Source organism: Tachyglossus aculeatus, chromosome 16 (assembly GCF_015852505.1).
Source record: "Tachyglossus aculeatus isolate mTacAcu1 chromosome 16, mTacAcu1.pri, whole genome shotgun sequence".
NCBI lineage: Eukaryota > Metazoa > Chordata > Mammalia > Monotremata > Tachyglossidae > Tachyglossus > Tachyglossus aculeatus.
The window spans coordinates 2,251,896-2,266,405 of NC_052081.1; the positions used below are offsets into that span (position 1 = coordinate 2,251,896).

Genomic DNA, 14,510 nt, shown 5'->3' on the forward strand with positions numbered 1-14,510 from the left:
GTTCTCTCCCAATTTCTCTGCCCTCTCTCTCTCCCCATTCACCTCCCTCTCTGCCCCCCTCTCTCTCCCTTTCCATATCTTCCCCCCCTTTTTCTGGCTCTCCCTCTCTGCCCCCCTTTTTCTCTCTGTCTCTCCATATCTGCCCCCCTTTCTCTGTCTCTCCATATCTGCCCCCCCCTTTTCTCTCGCCCTCTCCATATCTGCCCCCCCTTTTCTCTCTCCCTCTCCATATCTGCCCCCCCTTTTCTCTCGCCCTCTCCATATCTGCCCCCCTTTTTCTCTCTGTCTCTCCATATCTGCCCCCCTTTTTCTCTCTGTCTCTCCATCTCTGCCCCCCTTTTTCTCTGTCTCTCCATATCTGCCCCCCTTTTTCTCTCTGTCTCTCCATATCTGTCCCCCTTTGTCTCTCCATATCTGCCCCCCTTTTTCTCTCCCTCTCCATATCTGCCCCCCCTTTTCTCTCGCCCTCTGCATATCTGCCCCCCCTTTTCTCTCGCCCTCTCCATATCTGGCCCCCCTTTTCTCTCTCCCTCTCCATATCTGCCCCCCCTTTTCTCTCGCCCTCTCCATATCTGCCCCCGTTTTTCTCTCTGTCTCTCCATATCTGCCCCCCTTTTTCTCTCTGTCTCTCCATATCTGCCCCCCTTTTTCTCTCTGTCTCTCCATATCTGCCCCCCTTTTTCTCTCTGTCTCTCCATATCTGCCCCCCTTTTTCTCTCTGTCTCTCCATATCTGCCCCCCATTTTCTCTCCCTCTCCATATCTGCCCCCCTTTCCTCTCTGTCTCTCCCTCTCTGCCCCCCTTTTTCTCTCTGTCTCCATATCTGCCCCCCCTTTTCTCTCTCCCTCTCCATATCCGCCCCCCCTTTCTCTCGCCCTCTCCATATCTGCCCCCCTTTTTCTCTCTCCCACTCCATCTCTGCCCCCCTTTTTCTCTCCCCCTCTCCCCGTCCACCTCACTCTCCGCCCCCCCCCCCCGCATCTCTCAGTCTCTCCCCCCCCCCCCCCCCATTTCCCTCTGTCCCGGCTCTCCGCCGTCCTTCCCGGTACAGAGGGGCGAGGCGGAGGAAGGGAGGTCCAGCCTGCATTCCCTGGCCGGGGCCGCTCTCCTCCTCCTCCTCCTCCTCCTCCTGCTCCCGCTCCCCGCCCGGGCCGGGCAGTTGTCTTTCTGTCTTTCTGGTGCCCCCATGGCGGGCCGGCCCTGAAGCCGGGCGGTCACCCCGGGAGATGGGCCGCAACGCCAGCGTCCTGGCGCAGCTGCTGAGCCCGGGGGCGGGCCCGTGCGGCGGCTGGGCGGGGGGCCCGCAGGGAGCCCCCTACCACCTGGGCAACTGCTTCTTCCTCCTGGGCTACATGGGGGGCAGCGGCCCCCACGGCTCCCTGTACGTGTTCGGCCTGCTGGCCGCCGGCTTCCTCTGCTCGGCCCTCTGGGCCTGGCTCGGGGCCTGCCAGCCGGACCTCGGGGCCTGGAGCGCCCTGCTGGGCCTGGCCTGCCTCCTCCAGGCAGCCCACCTGGTCTACCGGCTGCGCCAGGAGACCCTCCGGGAGGAGTTCGCCCGCCTCTACGAGGCCCTGGGGCTGCCCCTGAGGGTGCCCCTGCCCACCTACCGGGAGGTGGTGCGCTGCTGTGAGGAGCGGGTGCTGCCCCTGGCCCTGGGGCAGACCTACGCCGTGGAGGGCGAGACCCCCATCGACCGCCTGTCCCTGCTGCTGTCGGGCAGGTGAGCGTCCCCCGCCCCGCCGCCCCCTCAGACCCTGAGCCCCTCGAGGGCAGGGGACGGGGCCGATCGCCTCGCCGCCGTACGGTGCTTCGCGCGCGCTGGGCGCTCAATAAATACGACTGAATGAATGAAGCCCCGGCGCCCACGGGGAGGGGAGGTGGGGGGCCCGGGTTCTCATCGCGGCTCGGCCCCTGGTCGACGCGCATCCGCAAGGGGACGCGTGGCCTAGTAGAAACAGCGCGGGCGCTTACCCTGTGCACTGTACCGGACGCCCGTGGTGTGTAGAGCACTGTCCTGGGCCCTTGGGAGAGTGCAGTTGTGACTTGGGGCAAGTCACTTGACTTCTCTGGGCCTCAGTGACCTCATCTGTAAAATGGGGATGGAGACCACGAGCCCCAGGTGGGACAACCTGATCACCTTGCATCCTCACATAGTAAGCGCTTAACAAATGCCATCATTATTATTATTAATAATAATTAGAAAGTGGCCTAGTGGTTAGAGCCCGGGCTTCCAATTCCCAGCTCCTCCGCTCGTCCGCTGGGTGACCCCGGGCCAGTCATTTCACTTCGTGGCTCAGCGGAAAGGGCCCGGGCTTTGAAGTCAGAGGTCGTGGGTTCAAATCCCGGCTCTGCCACTTGACAGCTGGGTGACTTTGGGCAAGCCACTTCACTTGTCTGGGCCTCAGTTCCCTCCTCTCTAAAATGGGGGTGAAGACTGTGAGCCCCACGTGGGACAACATGGTCACCTTGTAAATTCCCCAGCACTTAGAACAGTGCTTTGTACATAGTAAGCACTTCATAAATGCCATCATCATCATCATCATCATTATTATTATTATTATTATTATTCTCCGGGCCTCTCTGTTACCTCACATCTAAAGTGCGGGTGAAGACCGTGAGCCCCAGGTGGGACAGGGACTGTGTCCACCCTGATGAGCTTGTACGCGGTAAGTGGTTTTCATTAAAATAAAGTAGAGCGATCGGCCCCCAACTTCACCAGCCCAGCTGTCGGGAGCGATCCAGCTTATTATTATTATTCTCCGGGCCTCCGTGACCTCGCGTCTAAAGTGCGGGTGAAGACCGTGAGCCCCAGGTGGGACAGGGACTGCTGTGTCCACCCTGATGAGCTTGTACGCGGTAAGTGGTTTTCATTAAAATAAAATAGAAGGAGCGATCCGGCCCCCAATTTCACCAGCCCAGAGGAAAGGCCGGGCACGGGGGAGGCCGTCGGGAGCGATCCGGCTTATTATTATTATTATTCTCCGGGCCTCCGTGACCTCGCGTCTAAAGTGCGGGTGAAGACCGTGAGCCCCAGGTGGGACAGGGACTGTGTCCACCCTGATGAGCTTGTACACGGTAAGTGGTTTTCATTAAAATAAAATAGAGGGAGCGATCCGGCCCCCAATTTCACCAGCCCAGGGGAAAGGCCGGGCACGGGGGAGGCCGTTGGGAGCGATCCGGCTTATTATCATTATTATTATTATTATTCTCCGGGCCTCCGTTACCTCGCGTCTAAAGTGCGGGTGAAGACCGTGAGCCCCAGGTGGGACAGGGACTGTGTCCTCCCTGATGAGCTTGTACACAGTAAGTGGTTTTCATTAAAATTAAAAAGAGAGAGCAATCCGGCCCCCAACTTCACCAGCCCAGAGGAAAGGCCCGGCACAGGGGAGGCCATCGGGAGCGATCCAGCTTATTATTATTATTATTATTATTATTATTATTATTATTATTATTATTATTATTCTCCGGGCCTCCGTTACCTCGCGTCTAAAGTGCGGGTGAAGGCCGTGAGCCCCAGGTGGGACAGGGACTGTGTCCACCCTGATGAGCTTGTACACGGTAAGTGGTTTTCATTAAAATAAAATAGAGAGAGCGATCCGGCACCCAACTTCACCAGCCCAGGGGAAAGGCCGGGCACAGGGGAGGCCATCGGGAGCGGTCCAGATTATTATTATTATTATTATTATTCTCCGGGCCTCCATTACCTCGCGTCTAAAGCGTGGGTGAAGAACGTGAGCCCCAGGTGGGACAGGGACTGCTGTGTCCACCCTGATGAGCTTGTACACGGTAAGTGGTTTTCATTAAAATAAAATAGAAGGAGCGATCCGGCCCCCAATTTCACCAGCCCAGAGGAAAGGCCGGGCACAGGGGAGGCCATCGGGAGCGATCCGGCTTATTATTATTATTATTCTCCGGGCCTCCGTGACCTCGCGTCTAAAGTGCGGGTGAAGACCGTGAGCCCCAGGTGGGACAGGGACTGTGTCCACCCTGATGAGCTTGTACACAGTAAGTGGTTTTCATTAAAATAAAATAGAGGGAGCGATCCGGCCCCCAATTTCACCAGCCCAGAGGAAAGGCCGGGCACGGGGGAGGCCGTCGGGAGCGATCCGGCTTATTATTATTATTATTCTCCGGGCCTCCGTGACCTCGCGTCTAAAGTGCGGGTGAAGACCGTGAGCCCCAGGTGGGACAGGGACTGTGTCCACCCTGATGAGCTTGTACACGGTAAGTGGTTTTCATTAAAATAAAATAGAGGGAGCGATCCGGCCCCCAATTTCACCAGCCCAGGGGAAAGGCCGGGCACGGGGGAGGCCGTTGGGAGCGATCCGGCTTATTATTATTATTATTATTATTATTCTCCGGGCCTCCGTTACCTCGCGTCTAAAGTGCGGGTGAAGACCGTGAGCCCCAGGTGGGACAGGGACTGTGTCCTCCCTGATGAGCTTGTACACAGTAAGTGGTTTTCATTAAAATTAAAAAGAGAGAGCAATCCGGCCCCCAACTTCACCAGCCCAGAGGAAAGGCCCGGCACAGGGGAGGCCATCGGGAGCGATCCGGCTTATTATTATTATTATTCTCCGGGCCTCTGTGACCTCGCGTCTAAAGTGCGGGTGAAGACCGTGAGCCCCAGGTGGGACAGGGACTGTGTCCACCCTGATGAGCTTGTACACGGTAAGTGGTTTTCATTAAAATAAAATAGAGGGAGCGATCCGGCCCCCAATTTCACCAGCCCAGGGGAAAGGCCGGGCACGGGGGAGGCCGTTGGGAGCGATCCGGCTTATTATTATTATTATTATTATTATTCTCCGGGCCTCCGTTACCTCGCGTCTAAAGTGCGGGTGAAGACCGTGAGCCCCAGGTGGGACAGGGACTGTGTCCTCCCTGATGAGCTTGTACACAGTAAGTGGTTTTCATTAAAATTAAAAAGAGAGAGCAATCCGGCCCCCAACTTCACCAGCCCAGAGGAAAGGCCCGGCACAGGGGAGGCCATCGGGAGCGATCCAGCTTATTATTATTATTATTATTATTATTATTATTATTATTATTCTCCGGGCCTCCGTTACCTCGCGTCTAAAGTGCGGGTGAAGGCCGTGAGCCCCAGGTGGGACAGGGACTGTGTCCACCCTGATGAGCTTGTACACGGTAAGTGGTTTTCATTAAAATAAAATAGAGAGAGCGATCCGGCACCCAACTTCACCAGCCCAGGGGAAAGGCCGGGCACAGGGGAGGCCATCGGGAGCGATCCAGATTATTATTATTATTATTATTCTCCGGGCCTCCATTACCTCGCGTCTAAAGCGTGGGTGAAGACCGTGAGCCCCAGGTGGGACAGGGACTGTGTCCACCCTGATGAGCTTGTGCACAGTAAGTGGTTTTCATTAAAATAAAATAGAGGGAGCGATCTGGCCCCCAATTTCACCAGCCCAGGGGAAAGGCCGGGCACAGGGGAGGCCGTCGGGAGCGATCCGGCTTATTATTATTATTCTCCGGGCCTCCGTTACCTCGCGTCTAAAGTGCGGGTGAAGACCGTGAGCCCCAGGTGGGACAGGGACTGTGTCCACCCTGATGAGCTTGTACACGGTAAGTGGTTTTCATTAAAATAAAATAGAAGGAGCGATCCGGCCCCTAACTTCACCATCCCAGGGGAAAGGCCCGGCACAGGGGAGGCCGTCAGGAGCGATCCGGCTTATTATTATTATTCTCCGGGCCTCCGTGACCTCGCGTCTAAAGTGCGGGTGAAGACCGTGAGCCCCAGGTGGGACAGGGACTGTGTCCATCCTGATGAGCTTGTACACGGTAAGTGGTTTTCATTAAAATAAAATAGAGGGAGTGATCCAGCCCCAAACTTCACCAGCCCAGGGGAAAGGCCGGGCACAGGGGAGGCTGTCGGGAGTGATCCGGCTTACTACTATTATTATTAATTATTCTCCGGGCCTCTGTTACCTCGCGTCTAAAGTGCGGGTGAAGACCGTGAGCCCCAGGTGGGACAGGGACTGTGTCCACCCTGATGAGCTTGTACACGGTAAGTGGTTTTCATTAAAATAAAATAGAGGGAGCGATCCGGCCCCTGACTTCACCAGCCCAGGGGAAAGGCCGGGCACATGGGGAGGCCGTCGGGGCAGAGATCTGGGGCGCGAGCTGACCCCCGGGCCCGCTGGCCTCTGTCTTCTCCCGGCCAGGGTGCGCGTCAGCCAGGACGGCCAGTTCCTGCACTACGTCTTCCCCTACCAGTTCCTGGACTCCCCGGAGTGGGAATCGCTGCGGCCCGCGGAAGAAGGGAAGTTCCAGGTGAGCCGGGGTCACCCCCGGGAGCGGACGGTCTCTCCATCGATCAGTCGATCAATCGGATTTATAATACGATGATCAATAATACGATATATAATCATAATAGAATATAATGATCATACTAATTATATTGATAATATAATAATACTAATTATTGTTAAGAAGGGAAGTTCCAGGTGAGACAGGGTCACCCCGGGGAGCGGACGGTCTCTCCGTCAATCAATCCGATTGTATTTATAATATGATTATAAATAACCGTCAATAATCCGATATATAATAATAATATAATATAATAATCATAATGATTATATTAATAATATAATACTACTAATTATTATTAAGAAGGGAAATTCCAGGTGAGCCGGGGTCACCCCGGGGAGCGGACGGTCTCTCCATCAATCAATCAATCGTATTTATAATACGATTAGAAATAATCGACAATAATCCAATATGCAATAATATAATAATCATAATAATCATAGTAATAATAATAATACTAATTATTAATATATTGTATATTGATAATTGTGTAATAATTATAACAGTATAATACGACAATAAATACGTCGGTTGTCTCTGTCAAGCTCTTGACCGTGAGCCCGTCACTGGGTAGGGACCGTCTCTCTAGGATGCCAGTTTGTCATTCATCCATTCCGTCGGCCTTATTAATAATAATAATAATAATAATAATAATAATAATGGCATGTATTAAGCGCTTACTATGTGTATATGTATATACATACACATGTATATATGCTTGTACGTATTTATGACTCTTATTTGTACATATTCTATTTTATTTTGTACGTATATACATATATGTATATGTGTGTATATGTATAAATACACATATGTATATATGTTTGTACGTATTTATTACTCTATTTTACTTGTACATATTTATTCTATTTATTTTATTTGTTAATATGTTTTGTTCTCTGTCTCCCCCTTCTAAACTGTGAGCCTACTGTTGGGTAGGGACTGTCTCTACATGTTGCCAACTTGTACTTCCCAAGCGCTTAGTACAGTGCTCTGCACACAGTAAGCGCTCAATAAATACGATTCAATGAATGAATGTGCCAAGCACTGTTCTAAGTGCCGGGGAGGTTACAAGGTGATCAGGTTGTCCCACGGGGGGCTCACAGTCTCAATCCCCATTTTACAGATGAGGTCACTGAGGCGCAGAGAAGTGAAGTGCCTTGCCCAAAGTCACCCAGCTGACAATTGGCGGAGCCGGGATTTGAACCCGTGACCTCTGACTCCAGAGCCCAGGCTCCTTCCACTGAGCCACGCTGCTTCTGTGTATTTTACTGAGCGCTTACCATGTGCAGAGCACTGGACTTCACTTCTCTGCGCCTCAGTGACCTCATCTGTCAAATGGGGATGAAGACTGCGAGCCCCCCGTGGGACAACCTGATCACCTTGTAACCTCCCCAGCCCTTAGAACAGTGCTCTATTTATTTATTTAATTAATTTATTTGTACATATCTATTCTATTCATTTTATTTTGTTAGTATGTTTGGTTCTGTTCTCCGTCTCCCCCTTTTCGACTGTGAGCCCACTGTTGGGTAGGGACTGTCTCTAGATGTTGCCAATTTGTACTTCCCAAGCGCTTAGTACAGTGCTCTGCACACAGTAAGCGCTCAATAAATACGATTGATGATGATGATGATGATGATGCTTGGCACATAGTAAGCGCTTAATAAATGCCATCATCGTTATTCATTCATTCAATCGTATTTACTGAGCGCTTACCGTGTGCAGAGCACTGGACTAAGCGCTTGGGAAGTCCAAGTTGGCAACATATAGAGACGGTCCCTCCCCGACAATGGGCTCACGGTCTAGAAGGGGGAGACTGGCAACGAAACAAATGTCTGATGTCAATAGCATCAGAATAAATAGAATTACAGCTCTCGACACCTCATTAATAAAATTAATAGAGTCATAAATCCGTACAAATAGACACAAGTGTTGTGGGGAGGGGAAGGGCGACGAGGGGAAGAGGAGGAGAGGACTTCCCAAGCGCTTAGTACAGAGAGGACGAGAAGCAGCGTGACCCGGTGGAAAAGAGCCCGGGCTTTGGAGTCAGCGGTCACGGGTTCAAATCCCGGCTCCGCCCATTATCAGCTGGGTGACTTTGGGCAAGCCACTTCACTTCTGTGGGCCTCAGTGACCTCATCTGGAAAATGGGGATGAAGACTGTGGGACAACCTGATCACCTTGTAACCTCCCCAGCGCTTAGAACAGTGCTGGGCACATAGTAAGCGCTTAATAAATGTCATCATCATTATTATTCATTCATTCAATCGTATTTACTGAGCGCTTACCGTGTGCAGAGCACTGGACTAAGCGCTTGGGAAGTCCAAGTCGGCAACATAGACGGTTCCTCCCCGACAGCGGGCTCACGGTCTCAATAAATACGATTGATTGATTGATTGAGAGTCAGAAGGACCTGGGTTCTAATTCTGGCTCTGCCTCTTGTCTGCTGTGTGATCATGGGGAAGTCCTTGTAAACTCCCCCGGCGCTTAGTACAGTGCGTTGCACATAGTAAGCGCTTAATAAATGCCATTATTATTATTATTAGAAGGGGGAAACGGACGACAAAACCCAACATGAGCCCACTGTTGGGTAGGGACCGTCTCTATATGTTGCCATCTTGTAGTTCCCGAGCGCTTAGTCCAGTGCTCTGCACACAGTAAGCGCTCGATAAATACGATTGAATGAATGAATGGATAGAAGGGGGAGACGGGCGATGAAACCAAACATGTAGACGGGCGGTACTCTGCACACAGTAAGCGCTCACTAAATACGATTGAATCAATCAATCAGTGGTATTTAGTGAGCGCTTCCTGCGTGCAGAGCACTGTACTGAGCGCTTGGGAAGGCCAAGTCGGCAACATCTAGAGACGGTCCCTGACAACGGGCTCACGGTCTAGAAGGGGGAGACGGACGGCAAAACCAAACATGTGGACGGGCGGTACTCTGCACACAGTAAGCGCTCACTAAATACTATTGAATCAATCAATCAATCGATGGCATTTATTGAGCGCTTCCTGCGTGCAGAGCACTGTACTAAGCGCTTGGGAAGGCCAAGTCAGCAACATCTAGAGACGGTCCCTCCCCGACAATGGGCTCACGGCCTAGGATACGATTGACTGTGAGCCCACTGTTGGGTAGGGACCGTCTCTAGATGTTGCCAACTTGTACTTCCCAAGCGCTCAGTCCAGTGCTCTGCACACAGTAAGCGCTCAATAAATACGATTGATGATGATGATGATGGTATTTATTGAGCGCTTCCTGCGTGCAGAGCACTGTACTGAGCGCTTGGGAAGGCCAAGTCGGCAACATCTAGAGACGGTTCCTCCCCGACAACGGGCTCACGGCCTAGAAGGGGGAGATGGACGACAAAACCAAACATAGTAACCCAATAAAATAAATAGAATAGTAAATACGTACAAGTAAAATCAATACCATTCATTCATATTTCCAGAGTGACGGAGTCCGGCCCCCTCAAGTAAAATAGCCAAATTAAAATGGCTATTAAAGTTCACCCGGAACTTCCCTTCTTAACAATAATTAGTAAAATAAATACAAATAATTAGTAAAATAAATACAATCCATTCATTCATTCATCATCATCATCATCAGTCGTATTTATTGAGCGCTTACTATGTGCAGAGCACATATTATTATTCAATAAATACGATTGATGATGATGATGATAATTAGTAAAATAAATACAATTCATTCATTCATCCATCATCATCATCATCATCAATTGTATTTATTCATATTTCCGGAGTGACGGAGTCTGGCCCCCCCCAAGTAAAACAGCCAAATTAAAATGGCTATGAAAGTTCACCCAGAACTTCCCTTCTTAACAATAATTAGTAAAATTAATACAAATAATTAGTAAAATAAATATAATTCATCCATCATGATGATGATGATGATAATTAGTAAAATAAATACAATTCATTCATTCATCATCATCATCATCATCAATCGTATTTATTGAATAAATACGATTGATGATGATGATAATTAGTAAAATTAATACAATTCATTCATTCATTCATCATCATCATCAATCGTATTTATTCAATAAATACGATTGATGATGATGATAATTAGTAAAATAAATACAATTCATTCATTCATCATCATCATCATCAATCATATTTATTCAATAAATACGATTGATGATGATGATAATTAGTAAAATTAATACAATTCATTCATTCATTCATCATCATCATCAATCGTATTTATTCAATAAATACGATTGATGATGATGATAATTAGTAAAATAAATACAATTCATTCATTCATCCATCATCATCATCATCATCAATCGTATTTATTGAATAAATACGATTGATGATGATGATGATGATAATGAGTAAAATAAATACAATTCATTCATTCACCATCATCATCAATCGTATTTATTCAATAAATACGATTGATGATGATGATGATGAGTAAAATAAATACAATTCATTCATTCATCATCATCATCAATTGTATTTATTCAATAAATACGATTGATGATGATGATGATGATAATGAGTAAAATAAATACAATTCATTCATTCATCATCATCATCATCAATCGTATTTATTCATATTTCCGGAGTGACGGAGTCTGGCCCCCCCAAGTAAAACAGCCAAATTAAAATGGCTATTAAAGTTCACCCGGAACTTCCCTTCTTAACAATAATTAGTAAAATAAATACAAATAATTAGTAAAATAAATACAATTAATTCATCATGATGATGATGATGATAATTAGTAAAATAAATACAATTCATTCATTCATTCATCATCATCATCATCATCAATCGTATTTATTCAATAAATCCGATTGATGATCATGATGATGATGATAATTAGTAAAATAAATACAATTCATTCATTCATTCGTCATCATCAATCGTATTTATTCAATAAATACGACTGATGATGATAATTAGTAAAATAAATACAATTCATTCATTCATTCGTCATCATCAATCGTATTTATTCAATAAATACGACATGATGATGATGATGATAATTAGTAAAATAAATACAATTCATTCATTCATTCATCATCATCAATCGTATTTATTCAATAAATACGATTGGTGATGATGATGATAATTAGTAAAATAAATACAATTCATTCATTCATTCATTCATCATCATCATCAGTCGTATTTATTCAATAAATATGATTGATGATGATAATGAGTAAAATACAATTCATTCATTCATTCATCATCATCAATCGTATTTATTCAATAAATACGATTGATGATGATGATGATGAGTAAAATAAATACAATTCATTCATTCATTCATCATCATCATCATCATCATCATCAATCGTATTTATTCAATAAATACGATTGATGATGATGATGATGATTAGTAAAATAAATACAATTCATTCATTCATTCATCATCATCATCATCATCATCATCAATCGTATTTATTGAGCGCTTACTATGTGCAGAGCACTGTACTAAGCGCTTGGGAAGTACAAATCGGCAACACATAGAGACAGTCCCTACCCAACAGTGGGCTCACAGTCTAAAAAGTAAATCGTATTACGATTGATGATGATGATGATGAGAATGAGTAAAATAAATACAATTCATTCATTCATCATCATCAATCGTATTTATTCAATAAATACGATTGATGATGATGCTAATTAGTAAAATAAATACAATTCATTCATTCATCATCATCATCATCAATCGTATTTATTCAGTAAATACGATTGATGATGATGATGATGATAATGAGTAAAATAAATACAATTCACTCATTCATTCATCATCATCAATCGTATTACGATTGATGACGATGATGATGAGAATGAGTAAAATAAATACAATTCATTCATTCATCATCATCAATCGTATTTATTCAATAAATACGATTGATGATGCTAATTAGTAAAATAAATACAATTCATTCATTCATCATCATCAATCGTATTTATTCAGTAAATACGATTGATGATGATGATGATAATGAGTAAAATAAATACAATTCACTCATTCATTCATCATCATCAATCGTATTACGATTGATGATGATGAGAATGAGTAAAATAAATACAATTCATTCATTCATCATCATCAATCGTATTTATTCAATAAATACGATTGATGATGATGCTAATTAGTAAAATAAATACAATTCATTCATTCATTCATCACCATCATCATCATCAATCGTATTTATTCAGTAAATACGATTGATGATGATGATGATAATGAGTAAAATAAATACAATTCACTCATTCATTCATCATCATCAATCGTGTTACGATTGATGACGATGATGATGAGAATGAGTAAAATAAATACAATTCATTCATTCATCATCATCAGTCGTATTTATTCAATAAATACGATTGATGATGATGCTAATTAGTAAAATAAATACAATTCATTCATTCATCATCATCATCATCAATCGTATTTATTCAGTAAATACGATTGATGATGATGATGATGATAATGAGTAAAATAAATACAATTCACTCATTCATTCATCATCATCAATCGTTTTACGATTGATGACGATGATGATGAGAATGAGTAAAATAAATACAATTCATTCATTCATCATCATCATCATCATCCCGTGCTCTGCACATAGTAAGCGCTCAATAAATACGATTGATGATGATGATGAGAATGAGTAAAATAAATACAATTCATTCATTCATTCATCATCATCATCATCCCGTGCTCTGCACATAGTAAGCGCTCAATAAATACGATTGATGATGATGATGATGATGAGTAAAATAAATACAATTCATTCATTCATTCATTCGTCTTTCCGGAGTGACGGAGCGCGGCCTTGCCCCCCGACAGGTGACCCTGACGGCGGAGACGGAGTGCAGCTACGTGTCGTGGCCTCGCGGCCGGCTGAACGCCCTGCTGGGCCGCCAGCGCGACGTGTCCGGCCTGTTCTCCGCCCTGCTGGGCCACGACATCTGCGAGAAGCTGTACGCCCTCAACGACAAGCTCTTCGCCAAGTTCGGCCTCCGCTTCGACATCCGCCTCCCGAGCCTCTACCGCGTGCTGGGGCCCGCTCCCGCCCCGGCGCCCGACGGGGAGGCCGCCGAGCCCCCCGCCCCGGACCCTGCCCGCCCCGCTGACGACGACGCCGGCCTCCTGCTGGAGGATTTTTCCGAGATGCCGGGCTCCTTTATGGATTACGGGAGCGAGGGGGAGTATTTGAGATGAGGGCCGGCACGTGCCGGGGAGGGGGCCTCTCGGCATTTCTTCTAGACCGCTGTCGGGTAGGGACCGTCTCTCTGTGTTGCCAATTCGGACTTCCCAAGCGCTTAGTGCAGTGCTCGGCACACAGGAAGCGCTTAATAAATACGATTGAATGAATGCCGGGTAGGGGCCGTCTCTAGATGTTGCCAATTTGGACTTTTCAAGCGCTCAGTACAGTGCTCGGCACACAGTAAGTGGTCAATAAATATGATTGAATGAATGTCGGGTAGAGGCCGTCTCTAGATGTTGCCAATTCGGACTTCCCAAGCGCTTAGTGCAGTGCTCGGCACACAGTAAGCGCTCAATAAATACGATTGAATGAATGCCGGGTAGGGGCCGTCTCTAGATGTTGCCAATTTGGACTTTTCAAGCGCTCAGTACAGTGCTCGGCACACAGTAAGCGGTCAATAAATACGATTGAATGAATGTCGGGTAGGGGCCGTCTCTAGATGTTGCCAATTTGGACTTTTCAAGCGCTTAGTGCAGTGCTCGGCACACAGTAAGCGCTCAATAAATACGATTGAATGAATGTCGGGTAGGGGCCGTCTCTAGATGTTGCCAATTTGGACTTTTCAAGCGCTCAGTACAGTGCTCGGCACACAGTAAGCGCTCAATAAATACGATTGAATGAATGTCGGGTAGGGGCCGTCTCTAGATGTTGCCAATTTGGACTTTTCAAGCGCTTAGTGCAGTGCTCGGCACACAGTAAGCGCTCAATAAATACGATTGAATGAATGCTGGGTAGGGGCCATCTCTATATGTTGCCAATTTGGACTTCCCAAGCGCTTAGTACAGTGCTCGGCACACAGTAAGCGCTCAATAAATACGATTGAATGAATGAATGAATGAACATTGGGTAGGGACCGTCTCTGTATGTTGCCAATTTGGACTTCCCAAGCGCTTAGTCCAGTGCTCGGCACACAGTAAGTG

General features: G+C 46.8%; 1 protein-coding gene across 1 annotated transcript; it reads left to right on the plus strand.

The window, feature by feature from the left end:
* Positions 1-1,175: 1,175 nt before the first annotated feature.
* POPDC2 (popeye domain containing 2) lies at positions 1,176-13,665 on the plus strand. The gene is made up of 3 exons (XM_038758208.1): positions 1,176-1,720; positions 6,180-6,288; positions 13,170-13,665. Exons 1-3 carry the CDS (start codon positions 1,227-1,229, stop codon positions 13,542-13,544), a joined length of 978 nt encoding a protein of 325 aa, XP_038614136.1. The 5' UTR covers positions 1,176-1,226; the 3' UTR covers positions 13,545-13,665.
* The last annotated feature ends 845 nt before the right edge of the window (positions 13,666-14,510 follow it).